Source organism: Marmota monax, unplaced genomic scaffold (assembly GCF_021218885.2).
Source record: "Marmota monax isolate L192 unplaced genomic scaffold, Marmota_monax_Labrador192_F-V1.1 WCK01_AAM20220418_F8-fsc00001, whole genome shotgun sequence".
Lineage (NCBI taxonomy): Eukaryota > Metazoa > Chordata > Mammalia > Rodentia > Sciuridae > Marmota > Marmota monax.
Window position 1 is genome coordinate 44,505,558 of NW_026693777.1, and position 22,602 is coordinate 44,528,159.

Below are 22,602 nucleotides of genomic sequence, written 5' to 3' on the forward strand. Positions count from 1 at the left end.
ATCAAGTTGATTGATCATGTCGTTCAGGCCAACTGTATCCTTACTGATTTTCTGCCCACTTGGCCTTTAATTATTAAAAAAGAGTTGGTGAACTCTCCAACTATAATATTGGATTTGTCTATTTCTCCTTTAGTTCTATCACTTTTTATCTCATGTACTTTGATACCCTGTTGTTGGGTGCACACACAAATAGAATTATGTCTTTTTGGAAAATTGTGTGTGTGTGTGTCTGTCTGTCTGTCTATATTACTAGAGCTCAATCACTGAACTACATCCCCAGCCTTTTTAAAAATTTTTTATTTCAAGTCAAGATTGCACCAAGTTGCTGAGACTGGCCTCTACCTCAGCCTCCTGAGTCTCTGGAATTATAGGCATGTGCCACCCCCTCCACCACAATGTTTTTATCATTACATAAGGCCCTCTTTCTCTCTGATAATTTTCCATTTTGGAGTCTGCTTTGACTGAAATTAACATACAATAAGAAAAATGAAAGGTTTTATTTTTATACCTTCTCCTACATGCTTTCTTCTTTTATTGGGTTCAAGTTTTTTATATCACTTTTTTGTCTCCTTGATGAATTTCTTTTATTGTTTCTTGCAAGGCAAGTCTGCTGGCAATGAATTCCCTCAACTTTTGTTTGTCTAAATAACAATATTAAGCTGCAGAATAACAATATTAATAATATCCCCACAAATCATTTCCTGAAAACAGATTTTTTTTCATATGCTCTTTCTTCTCCTATGTGAAATAGTTTTAAATACTTGTGCATTGCCTGAACATTACAGGTAATACATTACATACTATATATTTTCTCTTTTAACCACCACTTAGGTCCCAACCCGCTACCTGCACCCTGGCATTGGGAATGGAACCCAGGCCCTTGCACATTCTAGGCAAGTGCTGTGTCATTGAGTTCCACCTCAGCTCTTTCTTTCTTGCTTGCTTTCTTTCAACTGTATCAAGATAAAGAATTTTATTTACCAGACTTTTCCCATTAAGATTTCAAAGAGTCAGGATGGGAAGGGTAAGGTGGTTGAGTGACAGAGAACTTCTCCCAGAGATCCAAAAAGGGAGGAGCACAAAGCATGAAGTGATTTCTCCAACCTTCCTAGAGTAGCGCAGACTTTCACAATTGCCAGCAGCCATTGCTGATGGAAGTAAGGTCAATGACCAAGTAAGTGTTCAGAAAAGGCTGGGAAGGAGCCAGGCTGAAAGATAAAAAAACAAAAACTGGAGACTCCTTTTCACATTGGAAAGGAAAAAGAAAGTTGTGTTCATTGATTCTTTTAGTTTTTTTTTAAAGATTTATATCTGTTTACAATTTTATCTTCCTTAATATTTAGAGAGAAAAGGAATTCCAACGTTTGATTAATTTTCCTTGGAGTCATTTAAAAAATTGTTTGTGACTATGTGATCCTGTATGACAAAGCATCATGTAGTGGGGCTTAATAGAATTGCATTTTGGAGGGTGATGAATCAGGATTATAGCATATATATGTTGAACCCAGTGTTTCCTGGGCTGAGTTTTTTCTTGTGACCTCCTGGCTCTGGACATGGAATCTTGAGCTGCTGGTTCATCTGATTGGCACCACTCTGGTTCTCAAAGTTCTAAGTAACATTTCAGATTCTGCATATATTTCCACATTAAGTCTCTTCAGTTCTCTGGCCTTCTTCAACTCCTGGCCAATCATGTGAAATATCATGACTTAAAATCGAGGTGATGCAATGCCAAGGTGAGGGAGTAGTGTTCATTTCCTGGTGCTCAAGAGCCAGTCTAGCTTGCAAGGGATCTTCAGCTCCTTACCGCAGAGCAACCTGGGACTCCAGAGCAAACTAAGAGCAAAGTCCAGAGCAGCATGGCAGAAATGGCAGTTCAGGAGAAGCCCGTTCTCCTCAGCAATTTCTTTAAAATTATATTTTTGAGAATGGGTCTCGATAAGTTTTAACAAGTGTTAAAACCAAATTTACAATCCTCTTGCCTCGGCCTCCAAGCAATCACAATAGCTGGCTAAGCATCATTTAGTTTTAATTCTGTAAATAGCTGTATTATATTAAGTGCTCTCCCTACCCATGTTGATGTTTTTCAAGTTCTTCTTATTGTCTGTAGCTTATCTCTAGTATATTCCTTAGGAAGAACTAATGAGACCAATATTCCCTGAATTCGTACATATTGAGATTGTTTGCCCATACTCTTTATACTTGAAAGAAAGTTATACTATAAATAAATTCTTGGTTCACATTTCCCTTCTTTGATGATCCTAAATATATTGTTTCACTTTTTTCTGACATAAAGAATTGTTACTGAGGGCTGGGGCTATAGCTCAGTTGGTAGAGTGCATGCCTTGCATGCACAAGGCCCTGGGTTTAATCCCCAGCACCACACACACACACAAAAAAAATTGTACTGAAAAGTCTGATAATAGAAGATTTTCCCCTTTAAGTCACTTATTTTTTCCTACATGCCCAAAGAATTTCCCCCCGCTCTTCTTTGAAGTCCAGTAATGTGCTAGAATATACCTTCATGTCATTCTCTGTTGATATTCTTAGTATTCCAATTGTTATTTCAAATATGCAGTATCAAATATATTCTTTTATTTAGAGGAAGATTTTTGAATTATAGTTTCAGTATTCACCTTTGCTTTGCTTTCCTTCTTTGTAATTCATGAGTTAAATATGCAACTCAATTTGAACACTGCAGTTTTTTTAGTTATTTTATAATTTTACATTTTTATGCTAATTACATTAGCATAAGTTCTTATTTGCTTTATCTTATTGTATACATGTCACATGTCAGTTTTGAAATAAGGATATTATTATTTGTTCTTATTTCTTATGGTTTTGGATTTGTTCTTAGGCAATATTCCCAAAGGGATAGTCAAAAAGCTATATTTTAAGTCACCTGAAATAACTCATTTTATGTCCCTGACTTGATGTACAGTTAGCTTCCTTTGCTTCAGTTTGCTTTCAGCTTTTACAGATTGCTTTTTATGATTCCTCTTTAATTTTAGCTTTTAATTATATAAAACCTTACATGCTTTTTGTCAAAATTATTTTTTTTAAAGACAGAGAGAGAGAATTTTGAATATTTATTTATTTTTTTAGTTTTTCGGCAGACACAACATCTTTGTTTGTTTGTACGTGGTGCTGAGGATTGAACCCGGGCCACACGCATGCCAGGCAAGCGCGCTACCGCTTGAGCCACATCCCAAGCCCTAAAATTATTTTCTTTTTAATATTTATTTTTTAATTATAGGTGAACACAATATCTTTATTTCTATGTGGTGCTGAGGATCGAACCCAGTGCCTCACACATGCTAGACAAGCACTCTACCTCTGAGCCACAACCCCAGCTCTCAAACCTATTTTCAAATGGTTATGTTCAAAGTTTTATTTATCCCAATTCCTTGCACCTATTCCCTCTCTCCAAATATAGGTAATTGTTTAAAAAATTATTGGTAGTGGTTTATCCTTCCACTGCATTCAGAGTTTTAATGCGATAGGAGGAGGGCTGTAATGTGCTGTAAGCAAGACTTTCCATCCCTGAGTGCCAGGAGCTTTAGCTCACTTGGGATATATTGGGTTGTTGGGAAAAGAGAGGAGGCAGAGAGGGTGTCACAGGAATAGCAAGGATTCTCAAAGCTGTGAAGAAAAGTGTTAAAACCAAAACACTGTATCTATAATTATTTTTAAAAGTAAACAAAACCAATTCTCGCCCACTGGCAAAAAAAAAAACAAAACAAACAAACAAAAAAAAAACTTGAAGTCTTCATACAAACCAAGAGCGCCCTCTGTTGACCTCTGTTGGGCTAAACACTAACCTATTACCTGAACTTAAAACTGCTGGAGCCACTGGTGCTTTATTGGATGGACTTGAATAAAGACTTGCCCCCTCCAATGGACTGGGAGGCTGGTGAGGCTTACACCAAGTCTACTCTCTGCTTCCCCAGCATTTGAGTCCATGGAAGTAGGGACATACACTAACTTTAAATATCTATGTTACCATTATCTTGGAGAGAAAGAACTTTATTTTCCTTCTGGCATTCCTTCTTGTTTAGGAAGAGCAAGAGCTGTGCTTTCTGTTGTCACTTTGTTAAAGCAGAAATGACACAGCCTTCTCAAGGTACATCCTTACTCAAATAGTATGACAGTTTGAGGAGCACTATAGGATAATGAAAAGGAGGCATACAGCTGGCTTTTAGCACTTACTATCTGTGTATCCTTGGACAAGTTTCTTAACCTCTCAGAGCCTCGGTTTTCTTATCTGAAAAATAACAAGATGGTATCCAATTCACAGGGCTCTTTTTTGGAGACTTAAATGAGAGATGGGTATAAAGCTCCCGATACAGGGTGCCAATCAACACTAAATGCCAGGACTCAACAAATAATAGCTACTACTATTAGTTTTACCTGGTCGTTTCTCTTTTGTTTCACAGGAAATTTGTGAGAATCCCAGATTTATCATTGGTGGAGCGAATAGGACTGACATCTGTCAAGGAGATCTAGGTAGGCCCTCCAGCCATATCTTGCCAGATGATCCAGAGGTTACTAAAAGGTGTGGTCCCATTCTAGGGACAAAAATGTGTTTTTGCTTTTAATGCATTTTTGGAAGAATTTTATTGCAATTAATTTTTGCTCATTGACTCATGGTGATTATTGTGTATCCTGCCCCATTTCTCATTAGTGCTTTGCCTTGTGTCACAGGAGGTGTGCTGCATGCTACAGCTTCCCTTTTTAGAATCGCAAAGACATCAACACACCTTATTCAGCAAGAACCAGAGCTCTGCTTCTAACTGCACCCCCTTCTTTAGAAAATAACTCTGTGGCTATCTGTGTACCAAGCATGCCTCTGGAGCATGAAGAATTCTTACACACACACCCCAAAAACTGTATTACCAAAAATAGTGCTTGTAACTGGAACTCTTGTTTAAGTTGCCCCAGAACAGTTCCATATTAAAGGAGTCTTTTAACAAAAATGACATTTGTAATACGAAGGAATATTCAGTTTTCTCTTTGCTAGCTTGGCTGTTCCATCAGACCCTCCTCTCTCAGCCTTTTGTTCAGGAAGTATTACCTTTGACATGTACTACAGACAAGCTCTGTTAAGTAAGATTAGAGAGGACATCAACAGGCACAATTTAAAACTTGAGAGAAAAGGGCATCCGAGACCAAATGAAAATAATTTGGCTCCTGAGGGAAAAGCTGAGGAGGAATGAGATGTCCGCTCTCCTGCACCTGATTCGCTGCCTGCAGAGCACCCAGCAGTCCAAGGATCTCAGCCCTTCAAGACACCTATGCCCTGTTTCCAAGGACAGAGTGGCTGCTCCAGGGGGAAGGGAGAATAAAAGTGGCTGTGGGCAACTCTCAGCCTCCCCTGTACTCTCAGTGTTGCAGTTAACTTATCCTGTCCTCCTTAGAAGGCAGTTTTAGGACTGTCAGAACAACAGGTATGTCACCTGGGTGTCCGTGCGCGCACGCGCACACACACACACACACACAGGGTCATCTCACTACCTATAGTACCTTGCCAGAAAGGAGATTTGGAGAATAAGAAAATGTCACCAACTCATTTCACTGCCAGCAATGTCTTAGTGTGCCTGTATACTGACTCCAGGGCAGCTGCCTAGCTGGCCTTTCTTATGATACAAATCTGCTGAGCTGATGGTTTACTGGTGCCGCAGTCTGGCTGGGCAAAGTAAACGGGGGGGGGGGGGGGGGGGTGACAAGCAACTTGTGAAGGTTGATACAGCAGGAGCCACTTTATTATGGGACAGAGAAGTATATATACCCAACTAATTACACATAGCTTAACTTAATTAACATAAACTAGATACAGCAGTCAACCAATAAGGAATCCTCATCATCTTAATGATTACACACAGCTTAACTTAATTGACATAATCCAGACACAGCATTCAGTCATTAAGGAATCTCTATCATCTTAATGGCTCACTGGCATTACTTCTCAAACCACTCCTCTTGGCAAAGTGCCAGGCGCCATCTTGACTTGTCTGTGGCTCTCAACATACTGGCACTTAGTCTTCACTGAGGTCAGAAAAGGAAAATGGGCTCTGATGTAAAGGTACAGAGCAGGGAAATTTTCCTACCAAGAAAAACAACCCAGCCAGGTGCAGTGGTGCACATCTATAATCCCAGCAGCCAGGAGGCTGAGACAGGAGACTCACAAGTTCAAAGCCAGCCTCAGCAACTTTGTGAGGCCCTATGCAACTTACAAGACCCTGTCTCAAAATGAAACATAAAAAGGGCTGGGTATTTGGCTCAGTTGTTAAGAGTGCCCCTGGGTTCAATCCCTGGTACCAAAAAAAACCAAACCCAAACAAAAACCAATATAGTTATGATCATCTATTGTTCTGCCTCTATTGAGGTCCAAAATAGAAGTGAGTTTGTTTTTCAAAAGGAGGAATTGCTTACAGCCTTTAGAAAAACACCCAAAGTAAGTTGCTCTGTTGAGTTCTTGTCAAATGCTCCTTGCCTGATTTGACATTTCCATAAGGTCTAATCTGGAAGCAGGAAAGGAGGCCCCATGTGACTCTCCATTCTTCAGCAAAACAGAGCAGCTGGCTGGGATAGGGTCTTCTTTTCCCTGGAGGGACAGATAGGTCCCACATGAAATCTGTGTCATGTTTTTGCCTGCAGGGGACTGCTGGTTTCTTGCAGCCATTGCCTGCCTGACCCTAAATGAGCGGCTTCTTTTCCGAGTTATACCCCACGATCAAAGTTTCACGGAAAACTATGCGGGAATCTTCCACTTCCAGGTGAGGTTATGAGAGTATGGTAAGAGGCCCAGCTGTAGCCCCCACCACTTCCAGCTTCATAAAAGGTTCTTTCCACCCACCCAGCCATAGCAGTGGGCAGCGACCCCTAAATGCTTCAAGCCTGTGAGAAAGCAGGTGTTTATCTCTGACCCCTGGGCCCCACATACCTTCCACTGCACCCCAGAATGCCAGGAAGACATTGCTGTTAACGGGTCTATTTTTGCTCTTCAGCTGGCTGGCTAACATGGTATTGCCAGCAGGCCTTCTCAAGTAGGCCCGTGAGACATTAGCTCTGGGAAGCCATAAGCTCCTTTGGGCTCTGTCAGAATTCCTGGTTCATGAACTACAGCTCTTTTTACTTTCTGCCCTTTAAATGTTTCACTTGCCCCTTCCAGAGCCTGGAAGAAAGTTGTAGTTAATCTGGGGATCATGATTCTGGTTTGGTCCAGAACTAAGTCTCTTAATTCTAGAACCATTCAGCCATTGGAAATATTCTGAGTCCAAATCATCTTAGTAACAAGAGCCAAATCCTGGTGTTGAACCAGAACTAAAGTGAATTCTGCATGTGGGGATCTGGTACTTTCTGGAGTTATGAGGAGTCTGTCTCCAGTTCTGACGGCTCCTCAGTATCCTGATATCAGTTGATATGCCTGCTGTCTTGTACCTCAGCACTGAAGGCCTCAGATAGGGTCTGTCTGCAGGTTCTGCATCCTGCTGGCTTCTGAATGGGAATGGAAACCAGGCCCTGAATTATGTCTTCCCTGTGCCATCAAACTACCAGTTTCCCTCTGACATTTAAAGGGTCTCATATCTAAAGGGCCATAAACACAAAGACCAGACAGATTTTTGTCTTCTTTTCAATGAGGAAGAAAGTACCATTGGAAGGGAGATTAAACTACACATTTGGCCTTTTTCAGTTTAAATTCATTTATTCAAAAAAGTATATCCAGAAATGAAATGATCGAACAATATTTCTACTATAGCCAGAGTCTATTTTCAGTCACTTTCACTTTCCTTTTCCATTTTAATTCTTCTTCAGTTTGTTATCAAGAAATAAATAAATCAGCCAGGCATGGTGGTGTACTCCTGTCATCTCAGCAACTCCAAAGCTAAGGCAGGAAGATTGCAAATTTGAGATCAACTCAGTCAATTTAGCGAGAACTGTCTCAAACTCAAGACAAAAAATAAAAAGGGCTGGGGATATAGCTTAATGACACTGGATTCAATCCTCAATACCACCAAAAGCACGGTGGGGTGTGTGCTGGGAATGCATAAATCAGTATCAGTACAACGCCTTCCCTGATCACAGGAGTTCTCAATCTTGGCTACATATTGAGAATCATCTGGGACACCTAAAAATATGCATATTCGGCTGTAGCTCCAGACCTCTTAGGCTGGGGAATGAAAATCTCAAATCCTAACATGACATTGAGTACCTACTGTACCCAGTATTGGGCTGTACTCTGTGGAAGAGATTAAATGGTCTATAACTCACTTCCTGCTCTCAAGAAAGTCACAGTACAACTAGAAATAGATATACACACCACAAACTCAGAATGGGATGAACAAGCATATGTCCTAATGGTAATCTGAGTATATGACCCTGTGCTTCATGCTTCTGTGCAGTTCTGGCGCTATGGAGACTGGGTGGATGTGGTTGTTGATGACTGTCTGCCAACATACAACAATCAACTGGTTTTCACCAAATCCAACCACCGCAATGAGTTCTGGAGTGCTCTGCTGGAGAAGGCATATGCTAAGTAAGGCAATACTATAGAATGTAAGACAGATGAGAGGCAAGGGAGCCCAGGTGTCACAGCAGGATGCATGTGTTTATGTTCATATGTATTGTGGGAATTCAGCTGTGACCCAAAGTCAGAGAAGATTGGGTCCAGGCAGTCACATCTCCAAGAATACTCAGTTTAAGAGAAGAGAGAGTGGGCTGGGGATATAGCCCAGTTGGTAGAGTGCTTGCCTCATATACACAAGGCCCTGGGTTTGATACCCAGCATCACCAAAAAAAAAAAAAAGGGGGTGAAATGAAGATTTGTGCAAGAAACCTTTAGCTTTAGCTTTCCATAGTGAACTCTTTTAATTCTACCTTCCTGATGGTGTTGAAAGTCATTGGTCAGAGCATTGTATCTCTAGAGCTCAGACCCTACAATTTTACTTGTCTCCATCTCATGAACTCATAGATGGGCTTGTAGCATATTCATAATAACACCATACTGTCTCTCAACTTAGAAGCTCCACTCCAACTGCTATTGGCTTTAACTCAGCCCTACCTCAGGATTCAGCATATAGAATAGCTGGGTTCCACTGCCAGTGCTTCTAGCTCTTTGTGTCCTCTTGAGTTCAGCTTTGTTGTGAAGAAAGACAGTCATATTGTTTCATTAGTTCATAGAACTATTGGGAAATGAGAGAATATTACAGGATTTTAAGAGTAAAGTTCTGGGGGCAAAGGGACCTGGTCATATTTCTTGGAACTCTGTGACTCCAGGTTGGTCTTTGTCCTTTCTTCAAGGCTGCATGGTTCCTATGAAGCCCTGAAAGGTGGGAACACCACAGAAGCCATGGAGGACTTCACAGGAGGGGTGACAGAGTTTTTTGAGATCAAGGATGCTCCCAGAGACATGTACAAGATTATGAGGAAAGCCATTGAGAGAGGTTCCCTCATGGGCTGCTCCATTGATGTAAGTCTGTGGTGTGGGTTGCAAGGCAGGGAAGCTTTTCACTCAGTTAATGGCAATATCAAGCTTCCATCTGAGACATAATGAAAGTTTTCAGAATCAGAAGCAGATTCTTGACTTTGAAAATGAGGAATTTTTAAAGAGTGTTATTCCTGAAAAATTTCAATAAAGAAATTGGGTAAGAACATTTTAAACCCTGAAATTTAGGTGGAAATAGGTCTAGAGGCCTATGTCGTGGAGGCCTCTCTTGTCTGAATTGCTCAGTGCAAGCTTGCCCCATAAGTTGGCCTCATCCTTGACTATGGGCCTGGGCCCACCAGTCATTTCCTTAAGAAAGCTTCCTAGTCATTTGGCCTTGACCACAATGCCTGCTTGCAACATGGGCTTTGTGTTTTTATCTGCAAGATCAGCCTCTCAGTGCAAGAAGGTGGTATGAACGGATAGATATAGGAACCAACGGTAAGGAGATGGCAGATCATGCCCAGGGCTCCTGAGTTTCAGGAGACACACCTTCCCTGAGGGCTATTCAATGTAGTCTTGGTAGTTTCCCTTTCAGAGGAAGGGGCCCAAATTAATTCCTGCTCCCTTCTTGCCTAACACTCCCAATGGATAGAAAGGCTTAGAAGGCAAGTTGGCTAAATTAGATGAACATTTGCTTTCTGTATCACTTTTCTCCGTCTTTTCTCTATTCATGCTCTGTTGATCTCTCCTCTTTTCCTTTGTCTGTCCCCTCCCTTATTTCTATATCCTTCCCTTTCCACCCTCCTTTGTTTGTTCTCTCCCCTCTCCTGGGTTGTCCCCCACACTCTTGGCGGGCCTCAGGATGGCACAAACATGACCTATGGAACCTCTCCTTCTGGTCTGAACATGGGGGAGTTGATTGCACGGATGGTGAGGAATATGGATAATTCGCTGCTCAGGGACTCAGACCTCGACCCCAGAGGCTCAGATGACAGACCTACACGGGTGTGTATGACTCCCACTGTCAAAATAGACCAACCAGCAAGATGCATGACCCTCCCCTGCTGCTGTCAGACTCTCCTTTGCAACCACTGCAAATGAAGCAAATTTTTTCCCCTTTGTTTAATAATCTAGTGAAGAAATCAAAGTCTCCCTCCTCATAGGCCTTACATTCTAATACTTTCAGAAGTTCTACATGTTCGTGGAAGAAGACTGAGTCATACAGAAAAGTATAGAGGAAAATTCAACCTATATTTTCCCCATTTAAAAATAATCATTCTTAACATTTGATAAATGTCCTTCTGGGATTCTTCTATGCATATAATCTACATTTTTGTTTTAAAAATCTTGTCATATTTTTATACTTCTTTGTAGCCTGCTTTTTTCATTAGTTTTTGTATTCTTAATATGACAATAAGTATTCTCCTATAACTTTTTTACTCAAGCACAATATCCCAATATGCAGCTATTATATTTACTAAGCCCAATATGGGTCCAGGAATCTCCCCTTGAATCTGCTGTGCTTCCAAGCCTGCTGACACCTAGGCAGTCTATCTAGCATTCATTGGGCCTTGGCAGTCCGACCTTTCTGCCAAGGTTCTTTGTGGCTGCAACTCAAATATTTCTGCACATGGAACAGCTAACCCTGCACTCTTAAGCACATTCATTTCTGAACAGGGAAATCTCCTAAGAAATCTATCCCTGGATGCCGTGACTCTTGATTTCTTGAATATCATCTTCTAGGTGGGTGTGAAGGAGATGAGGGGATGTAGAGAAAAGTTTAGACCCATATGTTTCATTGAGCCCCTTTTCTAGGAATAGTCAATCCTGGATGGGCTCAGGGGAAGGAGGAACCCCAAATCCAGGACAACCCCAGATTTCCACCTTCTTCCTTTGAAGAATCCTAAGGGGGCCATAAAGGAGGAAGAGAAATGCTGTCACCCACCTTGCATCTCAATGTCTACCTTGTTATTTGGTAGTCCAGGCAGAACCTTCTCAGAGTGACCAGCTGCTCTGGGGCTGTCTTTTTGATGCTCTTAAAGGGCAAGTGGGGCCCCTGCTCCTGGTCATGAGGCATACTTTCAGGGAGTAAAGTAGTTCTTGTCCTCACAGAAACCAGAAAATGGACTTATATGAACTTACTCTCCAGGCAGCAGAACTTCTGCTCCCCTAACTCCTAACAGGCTGCCTGGTTATTGCTCCACAGACAATTGTTCCTGTTCAGTATGAGACAAGAATGGCCTGCGGGCTGGTCAAGGGTCATGCCTATTCCGTCACTGGGCTGGAGGAGGTGAGACAGCTGGGGCTCCATGGGGTATGGGGACCTACTTGAATTAAAGTTGGAATTAGCTTTCTGTGCCCCTTCCCTATTCACAGAGCTTGCCCCAAATCAGGGAATTCCACTCAAGGTACAAGCAAAGCACCTGGGAGTGGGGAGGCTTTTGAGAACTGGTAGAGGGGGACCTTACCTCAGATGGTGCTCAGTTTATCTTTTCTTTTAATGTTAAAGATGATAATTTTCCCAAAATTTCCAAGGAACAAATAGAACTAATGCTTTGGTTCTACAAAGGTAGTCTTCTGTGGTGTTTTTTGTTCTCTCATGTTCAAACAGTTAGAATGTTTTGTTCCTTCTGGGAATTCTGGATTTTCCTGGTATGTCACAGATAGAAACCTTGTCAGGCCCATTGCACACAGATGGACAGATTGTGCTCAGACAGAGGGATGGATAGAGAGGGGCTCTTGTCTGTTTCAGCCCATGGGAGCCACCTGGAGGACAGGCACCTTTTTCTAAATGGTCCAACTGGAGGGGGCATTTGTCTGTAGTTTCTCAGGCAGTAGGTGGCTTTTTTAAAAGTCACACAGATACCTAATGTGTATAAGCTAGTGCAGAACCCTAATGTTTGTTCCTCCTCTGAAGCTCATAACGGACTAGGATGTTCTCTAGGAAAGTCACTTCTTAGAAGATGGTAAGACAACAGTCAGGCCCTAACTCCTTCTGACTCAGTCCTAAGGTTTTGACCCCTCACCCTAACATTTCACAGGCAGGACAGTCCCAGAACAGATATCTCTCCATCCCTATCCCAGCCCTCAGGGCAGGACAGATGCTCCCCTTTCTAGATAGGCTCCACAGCATGAGAACTTTTTCACTTTGCTCAAGGCCCTGTTCAAAGGTGAGAAAGTGAAGCTGGTGCGGCTGCGGAACCCCTGGGGCCAGGTAGAGTGGAATGGCTCTTGGAGTGATGGGTAAGTGAGGGGACCCATGGAAGACGGCAACAGGGTCTGGGAAAGGCTGGACTGGGAACTGAGCCATGAGAGTATTATGATTGCTGGGTGTAATACCCTCAAAACCAATGACCATCATTCAGAGAAGAAGGTGCAGATGTGGGCTTCAGGGAAGGACTGGGAGTAAAGCAGGGATGCCAGGGACACAGAGAAGTTGCTGATGGTCAGTAGACTGGAAAGGAAGGCTTCCAGAAAGCTTGGGCCAGACCCAGGCAGGAACGGAGTCTTAAGTCAGGGGTATGGACTGGATAAGTGATTTCCCTTCTTGTCTCTTTGTCCTATCTGTAAAATGGAAACAATAAACATTCGTGGATGTTATAAGAAGTAAATGTGACAGTTTCTGGAACATGCTTACCTAGTGCTGAAACTTTTTCCCCCCTCCCTTTCTGTCACCCTACAAAGGTACACAATCCCCTCTGAAAGAATTTTACTGTTTATCACTTAAAGGAATAAACTAGGGGCATCAAAAATAGAAAATATGGAAAAGTTATTATGTGAAGGATACAAAACATTTACAACACCTCTACAGTCCCACTCAGTCACTGGTTCAGGGTTGTCTCTGCTGAATGGCAGGTGGCCTCTTGAGTTCTCTTTTTATTCCTAGGAGGTGATAGCAGGACTCAGTAGCTAAGAACCAAACCCAGGTCCTGTGGGGCCCTGTGCTTATGAACCTAACACCTTTTATCCCATTGCACTGCAATTAACTGTTTATTTCAGTTATTCATTCCTTTAGCAAATGTTTGTTGAACACCAACTATAAATAGGAGGCACAGATGTAGGCACTGGAGATATTCTGTGAGCAGGCAGCCTCTCTTGATAGTCTGTGATAAGTTGTTGACTTTATGTTCTTCCTTTCTCCTATACACATTCACATGCATTGCTTCATTTGTCCATGTGACAAATCCTTACTCCTTGGTAATATCTGCCAGGCCCCGTGATACTGTCCTACTGTTTTTTGGATGGCCTTGCCCATCCAAAAAACAGACAGACATGCTACTAATAAATTGAGACCATTGCTGTGGTAAGGATCACAAAGAGGGAGCCCTTGGCTAGTTTGGGTTGGATGGGAAATGTAGACATGCTTGGAGGGAGTGATTATGAATGGGGCTCTCTACTCTGGAAAGTCCCTCGATACCCCATTGTTGTCTACTCCACTGGCCTGTGCTTTTCAGCCTCAGTTTGATGTCCAGACTTCATTCACTTCCTGCTGAACTCTCCATTGCTGGCAAGTGGGGCCCAGCCCTTGGTCACTCAAGTAGACTCCTCCAGCCCATGTCCCTTCTTCTGGCCTCAGGAATCTCCATTTCTCCTTCAGTAATTTTGGACTCTAAGCATTTCCAGAACCCAATTTAGCTTAATTCTTCTCAGTAAGCCTAAAACACAAATGTGCTGTTTTTATTTTTTTCCTCCCACTTGCAGTGAGAGTCTGTAAAAAACTTCCCAGCCTCAGAAACACGATAGTAGGATGTTTCCTGACAGGAGAGGGGAAAAAAAAGATATTTCCATGCTTGGTCTTTTTCTTAGTAGCTCAGTTTCTTATATAGCATTGCGTGATTTCGTCTACTCAGCCTGTAAGATGATAATGTAATCATTTCCCTTTGGCACTTGAGGAAACAGAACCTGATGAGAGTTGAATGACTTGCCCAAGGTTACACAGCTAGGTCTGTTATTAAAGGAGAATCTCAGTTTGTCTATTTGCAGAGTCCAGCTCTTTTTTTTTTTTTTTTGACAGATTAATTATTTTATTTTTATGTGATACTAAGGATCAAATCCACTGTTTCACATATGCTAGGCAAGTGCTTTTCCACTGAGCTATAGCCCTAGCCACCCCCCCCCCCAAGAGTTTAGCTCTTATCTTTAAAGTGTGAAAAAATATTCAGCTAGAGAAGGCTACAGTTCATATACTCTTTAAAGAGTTTGGTCTTCATCTTGAGGATAGCAGGAAGAAATTATAGTTTTTCACTGGGGGTGACAGGTCAGACCAGCATTTTCATGGCTCACATTGGCTACAATTTGGAGATAGGCTGCTACTTCAACTTTCTATTTCTCTGATATCTCCTGTCCCAACACACCTCAGGCCTTTCCCTTCTTTCTCCTTCCACAATCCCTCCATTTCTCCACCAGTTGGAAGGATTGGAGTTTTGTGGACAAAGATGAGAAGGCCCGTCTGCAGCACCAGGTCACTGAGGATGGAGAGTTCTGGTGAGTCCAGGACCCAGAGGACCCAGAAGGGGTAAGGGACAGGGAAGGAGGGTCAAATATCAGACCTCAGTCCCTAGGCAGATGCTGTCGGATTTCAGTTCTTGGGTGATTGGGGCTCTGTTCTCTTCCTTCAGCTAGAGGGCCAGCAACAATGAGGTTCTGGTCACAGTAACCACAATCAGGTCACAGTGATGACTGAGTCCAGGACCAGGGCAGCATAATGCAGATCTTGTTCCAGCCACACTTGTTCCTTGGCTTTAACATCACTCTCCTCTGAGCCTGGGAAGCTCTACTTGCCCTGATCCCTAATGCTACCTTCACCCTCACACAGATCATCTGTACTCAGCCTTCATGTCTCAGCTTAAAGGGAACTTTCTTCAGGGCTCTCTTAGTTCCTCCAGGACTGAGATTCATTTATTTGTAAGGCTTGTCACCCTTAAAATCGTTTGCTTAATTTTTCATCCTTTTCCAAAGGTTCTCTTTCCCCTGGGCCTGGTACTCTGCTTGGTGTGTTGTAGAGGGACACATGGGACATGACAAGCTTTTAGATAACTAATATTTCATCTAACTCCTCCATCAAGCATACATGAGTTTGAGTCATTACTAGAAGACTTGAGGATAATTTGGGGTAGACGCATTAAAACTGACATTGTACCCTAAAAAGAAAAGGCAGGCTTCTCCGGGACATTGATCAAGTTCCTCTGAACTAATTTATTGTCCTGTGTCAGCCTGGAGTCTTCCCATTCCCAGCTTCTTCTGACCTATTCTTATATGGATATCTCTTCTTTCAACCCATCAGGATGTCATATGAGGATTTCATCTACCATTTTACAAAGCTGGAGATTTGCAACCTCACAGCTGATGCCCTGGAGTCTGACAAGCTTCAGACCTGGACAGTGTCTGTGAATGAGGGCCGCTGGGTGAGGGGCTGCTCTGCTGGAGGCTGCCGCAACTTTCCAGGTGGGAGATACTCTTGATGGGGGAAGGGCCCAAGCAGAACAAGTTCCAGGTAGAATCATATCAGTGATTATTTTCTGAGTCTCTGCAAAGCTCCAGACGTCTATTATCTTATGAAATCCTGTTTATATTACTGAGAAGGAAACTGCCATGCTGTGGAGTTTGCAAGGGAGCTGGTAATAACATTTAAGCAGGAAACTGTAAGAACACTACTGTGTTGGTCATGTTGAGGATACTAGTGGAGAACAAAGTTAATAGCTACTGTGGTTGTTCAAATCAGAACAACCACAGTAGCTACTAACTTAAGGCCTGGAACCAAGTCAGTAGCTGCAGAGATGGAGGGGAGAAGGCAGATTTAGGGGAACGTATATTAGGTAATTTAGGGAGGGAAGAATGAAAAATGATGTCAAGATGTCCAGAGCAGGTTTGGGAGTATAGCTCAGTGATAGAGCCCTTACCTAGCATATGAGGCCCTGGGTTTGATTCCCCAGTACTGTAAAGAAAAAAGGGTACTGGGCATGGTGCACTCACCTGTAATCCCAGAAACTCAAGAGGCTGAGGCAGGAGGATCACAAATTCAAAGCCAGCCTTAGTAACTTAGTGAAGCCCTAAGCAATTCAGCGAGACCCTGTCTCTAAATAAAATATAGAAAAGAGGTTGGGGATGTGGCTCAGTGGTTAAGAGCCCCTGAGTTCAATCCCCAGTAAAAAGGGGGGAAAAAAAGAAAGAGAAAGAAAGGAAGGTAGATTGGTTGGTTGATTCCCAGTGTAGGGACCTGAGCAGATGATGTCAACATTGCAATATAAGACAATAGAAGACACACTGAGGGGGAAAAAATATCAGCATGTTGTTTGTTTTAGATGGATTGGTTGTGAGGTTATGAGAAGAGGACTTTAATTTGGGACATGGCAAGTTTGAGGTCCCTATCCAATATTCAGATGAAGATTTGTATTGGGCTAGGGATATAGTTCAGTTGGTAGAGTGCTTGCCTTACATGCCCAAGGCCCTGCCTGGGTTCAATCCCCAGCGCCACAAAAATAAAGAAATAAATAAATTTTATTAGAGAATTACATGATAAGAACTCTTAAATGTTTGAGGAAGGAAGGGAGAGAGAAAAGGAAGGAAAGAAGAGAGTCAGAAGAGAGACTGGCTCAGGTGCCATCAGTGTAGAGGGAACAATTAAAAAGTGGAATTGGGGAAGATTGCCTAGGGAGACAGGAGATGAGAGGAGAGGTCTAGAACTAGATCCCAGGGCTCAACAACATTTGTGGTGCAGGTAAGGAAAGCAAAGCCATCAGCAAAGACTGAAAATCAGAGTTCAGAGAAAAAGAGAAACTACACATCCAATCAGTGTGGTTCCATCTGATAAAAGTAGAGACTCCACCCACCAAATATTTAGACAAATACTTAAATCATGTTTTCAACAAATATTTATTAAGCACCTAGATGCAGGGCATATTAGGGTCCTCTGGAGAAAAAGAACCAATAGAATAGGTGATAGACAGATGGATGGATGGATAGACAGAGGATTTATTAGGGGAATTGGCTTATATGATAATAAAAGCGGAGAAGTCCCACAACATGCCATATGCAAGCTGGAGACCCTTGGATGCCAGTAAGTGTGGTCCAGTCCAAGTTGGAAGGCCCGAGAAGCAGGGAAGTTGGTGGTATAATTTTCTGTCCAAGGTCAAAGAAGGGAACTGGCAGGGGGAGTGGTGATGATACTGGTATAAGTCTTGGAGCCCAAAGGTCAGAGAGCCTGGAATTATGATGTCTAAGGACAGGAGAGTATCCCAACTAGAGAGAGGGAGAGAGAATTCTTTTCTTGCCATATTCTTGTCCTATCTGGGCCCCCAGCTGATCAGAGGGTGCCCACCCCACTTAGTCTACCAACACACAGCCAATTCCTTCTGTTAACACTCACAGACACACTCAGAAATAATGTTTTACCAATTCTCTAGATGTTCTTTAATCCAGTTGGCACCTTAAATTTATCATCACATGGTGGATACAGATGAATAAGGTGTCTGTCTCATTTTTCCTCCTGCCCTTTCTCTAAGAGGCAGATCTGAATATACATTTCTTTTCTGGGGGACATAGACACTTTCTGGACCAACCCACAGTACCGCCTGAAGCTCCTGGAGGAGGACGATGACCCTGATGACTCTGAAGTGATCTGCAGCTTCCTGGTGGCCCTGATGCAGAAGAACAGGCGGAAGGACCGGAAACTGGGGGCCAATCTCTTCACCATTGGCTTCGCCATCTACGAGGTATGCAATCCCTGACCAGCTCCAGTCCAGGAAACACCTTTGTAGCAAGAAGGATTTGGGGGACAAAAGGGTCCTCTAGCTTCCCTAATACAGAGTGAACCCCAGAACTCCTGTTATCAAGCTCACTTGTGTTTGTTAACAAGCAGGAAATTCCAGGGGGTGCCGTAGAGAGGAGCTGGGTCTGGCAGGCTGGCCTGCTTCACGAGGAGTCATATTCTGCATTTCTGTCATTGCTGGCCTTCCCTTCTGCCAAGTATTTATCCTCATTCAGATCTGATATGTCTTTTTTTCCTGTTTCTCCTCAAGGTTCCCAAAGAGGTATAGCAGTGGCAGCGCCAGCAGTTGTGTGCAGCATTCCCTGGGGGTCCTGAGTCTGTCTGTGGCTCACCGAGACGCTTCCTGGTGGGGTTTGTGGGCAGAACTATGATAGGAGAGGGCCCTGCCTACATTATTTCATCTGCAGAGAAAGTGCTTCAGGATACTGCACCCCCAAGATGTGCACTTTCTCCCTCTTACCATACACCTTCACATACTCATACCCATGCAACTACACACCCACAAGCAGAGTCACACAGACATGTTCTGAGGGGTTGGATGGAGGAATCACCTCCCTCAGAACCCAGCCAAGGCCCCTCTGCTTCTTTGGGGTCCTTCCCAGCCTGAGGGGATTCGGAGCAGACAAGCAGCAGTTCTGGTAAGTGGCCCTGTGTGTGGGAACAATAGACTTGACCTTCACTTCTGAATCACCACAAAAAAGGAAGAGGAAGTGAGGTAGGGAGCTCCAGTGATGTTAAGCTATTTGAGGCCTTGGGAATTGGAAGTAGGTAGGGGGAGACTGTGAATGGGTGACCACAGAGTTGGGAAGGGACCTCTGGAGTGAACTGTGAACCAGATAAGACAGCCCTCCCAAGAGGCTCAGGTTCCACAGGCTCTTCTATCCCCCAGATGCATGGGAACAAGCAGCACCTGCAGAAGGACTTCTTCCTCTATAACGCCTCCAAGGCCAGGAGCAAAACCTACATTAACATGCGGGAGGTGTCCCAGCGCTTCCGCCTGCCTCCCAGCGAGTATGTCATTGTGCCCTCCACCTATGAGCCCCATCAGGAGGGGGAATTCATCCTCCGGGTCTTCTCTGAAAAGCGGAATCTATCTGAGTGAGTAACAACCTGACTATCCCCTCCTATCCCTAAAAGCTTACATGGCTCATTCCACATAATGGAGGCAGGAAGCAATTGGATTGTTTTATTCAAGGTTCCCTGGGACCATATTGGCCAGTCTGCATCTCTTTCCCACTCCTACGTCACTTCTCCCTCATTTGTTGGTTCATTCATCTTGCAGATATTTACTGAGTACCTACTGTGTCTCTGGTCTTCTAGGCATTAGGGATAGAGAGGTGAATTAAACAGAAAGAAATCCCCGCTTTCATGAAATTTTAACAGCTGGTGTGAAAAAAACAATGGATAGGAAATAACAACCACAACAATAACAAATGTGTGTATATATATATATATATATATATATATATATATATATATATAAAATATACACACACTGTAGTATGCTAGATTTGGGAGTTGATAAAGGAATAAAAACAAAATAAAGAAGAGGTATAGGAAATGTTGGAGATGATTGAAATTTTAGGTTAGTGTAGCAAGGGAAGCTAGTAAGGCCAATCCTATCCTTGCCCACCACGGATATGTTGATAATCCCTGCCGTACTCTGATCTATATCAGAAGTGCAAGATCCATGGGGAGGTAGCTGTGTCATGCCTTTAGGGAGCTCTGGACAATACCAACAAGAAGCCATGTGGTTGGGCTTGGCTATTGGGGATGGTGCCTACATGGGGCTGGTTCCTGGGGTAGAGGTTTAGCTCCAGGAGTTCTCTTTAGTCCCAGTTTGGCACCAAGAAGCCTTATGACCTGAGCAAATCCCCCATCTGCTTCCTGCTTGCTCCTGGTGACACTGAAAACCATGTTTGTGTTTCTTACAGGGAAGTCGAAAATACAATCTCCGTGGATCGGCCAGTGGTGAGTGGATTAGCCCTCATGTGTGACAAGGGTCAGAAGGTCAGCTTCCCCAGTTCAGGCAGGGAACAGGTTGGGATAGAGGGGTGAGTGGGTATTGGCAGAGGGGATTGTTACAGCAACTTCTAGTAGGCATGGCCAGAAGTAATGGGTCTCATAGTCCTAAGGCCATTTAGTTAGTTCAGGGACTGGGAAATGTGGAAAAGGGGAGTAGTTTGAACAATTAGAGGAAGGAAACAAGGCCATAGGAAAGGATGACAACAAGAACTGCAGCCAATGTTGGATTATGAAGTTGGAAAACAATGGATTTCTTGCATAGAGGAAAGGAAATGCACCACCTCTGGACCCAGTTTCAAAACCTGGATCCTTCAGATCTATTGCCTGGGTGACCTGACCTGGACAATTATAGAACCCCTATGACTCAGTTTCCTACTCTGAAAATTGGGGATAATGATAATGATTGCCTGGCAATGCTTTTGTGGGGTTTAAATCAATAAGATCATGTGTGAAATGTCTGGTACAACATGGACACTCAAATGGAGGTTATTATTCACGTTTTACGACTTGTAAGGTACTTTTCTATATGGTATCTCACTTAATCCTTGCAAATTTTCTGAGAAGTAGATGAGGTTATTATCTCTGCCTTTGAATCAAGGAAGCAGAGGCTCAGTAGGGTTAAATGACTTCCTTGCATTCATGGAGTTCATAATTGACAGGCAGGACTAGAACTCAATTCCAGAATCTGACTCCAGATTTAGGTCCCCCCACCTCCTTGCTGAAGCAGGCCCCTAGGGCTGAGAACCCTAACACCAGAAGCACAGAGTTGCTGTGCCTTAGAATCTCCATACTGAGGAAAATCCTGTCTGCCTTGGGGCTTTGGGCTCTGGTTAGAAAGTCGTCTTGTGCTCAGTGGGTGTGACATGAGCCAATAGGAGGACAAATGACCACTGAACTGTCTTCCTGGTCGGGAGGGTCAGGATTCTGACCCTATGCTAGTGCTCAGATTTTCAGAATCATGACAGATATTTGGTTTTAGAATAAATATGCATTTGGTACTATTATTATTCTTCATACACTTATAATCAATGTACAGGATTTATTAGAAGTTGTACATTCAAATTCTTATGGGAGTTGGCATGTCACCTAACTGAAATAGAACAAGCAGGTGTAGGGGTTTGGTTGTCTCTAATACTGCCATATTTGCCTGCAGTTCTCACATATCACTTGGCTTCAGTGTTGGAGGGACAACTGGAGTGGCAGCAACTATGGCAATCTGGAGGCTGCAGAGAACAGCCACTCTTAGCTCAGCTAATTATTACCATAGGGAATTCCAGGCCCAGTATAGCCCACTAGACCCTCTAATTTTACAAAAGAAGCCCCAAACTTGAATTTCAAATCTCCATACATTAAATGTTTTCTCCAAAGTTAAAAAGATTTTTTTCTGTCATTCAAAATCATTTATAAGTCAGTTTGAGTGAGTCACATTTTTAGTGTTTTAGTAACCAATCTTATCCCCTGACCCCAAGATTGAACCTAGGGGCACTCTATCACGGAGCTGCATCCCCAGTCCTTTTTATTTTTTATTTTGAAAAAGGGTTTCACTAAATTGCACAGGCTGACCTTGAACTCAGAATCCTCCTGCCTCAGCCTCCTGAGTCACTGGGATTATAGGTGTGTGCTACCATGATCAGCTACCAAATTCATTAAAAAAAGCCAGAAGGTCCCTTCCCCTGACCATATTCAACAATAGTGGATTATTAAAACAAAGCTAGAGCAGCCACATCTCTAGACATAGATGTGGAAAAAGAATTCTCTCCTCCCTTCACCTATTTTTCCTTTTTGACACAAAGTAATCCAGATATCTGGACCCCAGAGCCTTACCCCAAGTATGGATCAGGATGCAGGGAAGCCCAATGCCACCAGCCATTCTGGCAACTTGCTTTTCACTTATTCTGCATTTACTATTTCCTTTTCTTATGCAGAAAAAGAAAAAAACCAAGGTGGGTGTAACGGGGTGAGTGGGTAGAGAGTTGTGTGTGTGCATGCGTGTGCATGCTCTTATGATGCATGCGCCAGACTAGCCTCTTCCTCTCCCTCCTTCCCTGTGCCCCTACTGGGATCTTGAGTGTGTAATAGTGACAGCTGATACTTGCTGAGGAGACACTGTGCTGGGTGCATTCCATGGATTAACTCAATCCTTACAACCACCTTATGAGATTGGCACCATTATTATCCCTATTTTTAGAGGGGAAGAAAAGGTACAGACAAACTAATTTGCCCAGGGTCATACAGCCAAGAAGAGGCAGAGCTAGCTTTGGAGTCCAGTGGTCTGGCTCCACCTGTGCCCTGAACCACCCACCACAGGCCATCAGACAAGGTTTGGTGCTAGTATTTATGGGGATGCTAGTGGGTCCATCACAGGGTTTCTCCAACTATAGTGACT

The 22,602-nt window shown here is 43.1% G+C and overlaps 1 protein-coding gene across 5 annotated transcripts in view; it reads left to right on the plus strand.

The window, feature by feature from the left end:
• Nucleotides 1-22,602, plus strand: part of Capn3 (calpain 3) — a 43,411-nt gene that overhangs the window by 14,636 nt on the left and 6,173 nt on the right. For 2 of the 5 annotated variants that reach the window (XM_046460823.2, XM_058584719.1), the window contains exons 2-14: nt 4,434-4,503; nt 6,655-6,773; nt 8,400-8,533; nt 9,298-9,466; nt 10,286-10,429; nt 11,631-11,714; nt 12,582-12,667; nt 14,831-14,908; nt 15,708-15,868; nt 17,966-18,135; nt 18,442-18,453; nt 19,081-19,289; nt 20,126-20,162. In XM_046460823.2, coding sequence (XP_046316779.1) covers nt 4,434-4,503; nt 6,655-6,773; nt 8,400-8,533; nt 9,298-9,466; nt 10,286-10,429; nt 11,631-11,714; nt 12,582-12,667; nt 14,831-14,908; nt 15,708-15,868; nt 17,966-18,135; nt 18,442-18,453; nt 19,081-19,289; nt 20,126-20,162 — 1,473 coding nt within the window. Of the gene's footprint in view, nt 1-4,433; nt 4,504-6,654; nt 6,774-8,399; nt 8,534-9,297; nt 9,467-10,285; nt 10,430-11,630; nt 11,715-12,581; nt 12,668-14,830; nt 14,909-15,707; nt 15,869-17,965; nt 18,136-18,441; nt 18,454-19,080; nt 19,290-20,125; nt 20,163-22,141; nt 22,160-22,602 lie in introns of all 5 variants that reach the window. The other 3 variants (XM_046460825.2, XM_058584720.1, XM_046460824.2) reach the window with 2 other exon arrangements.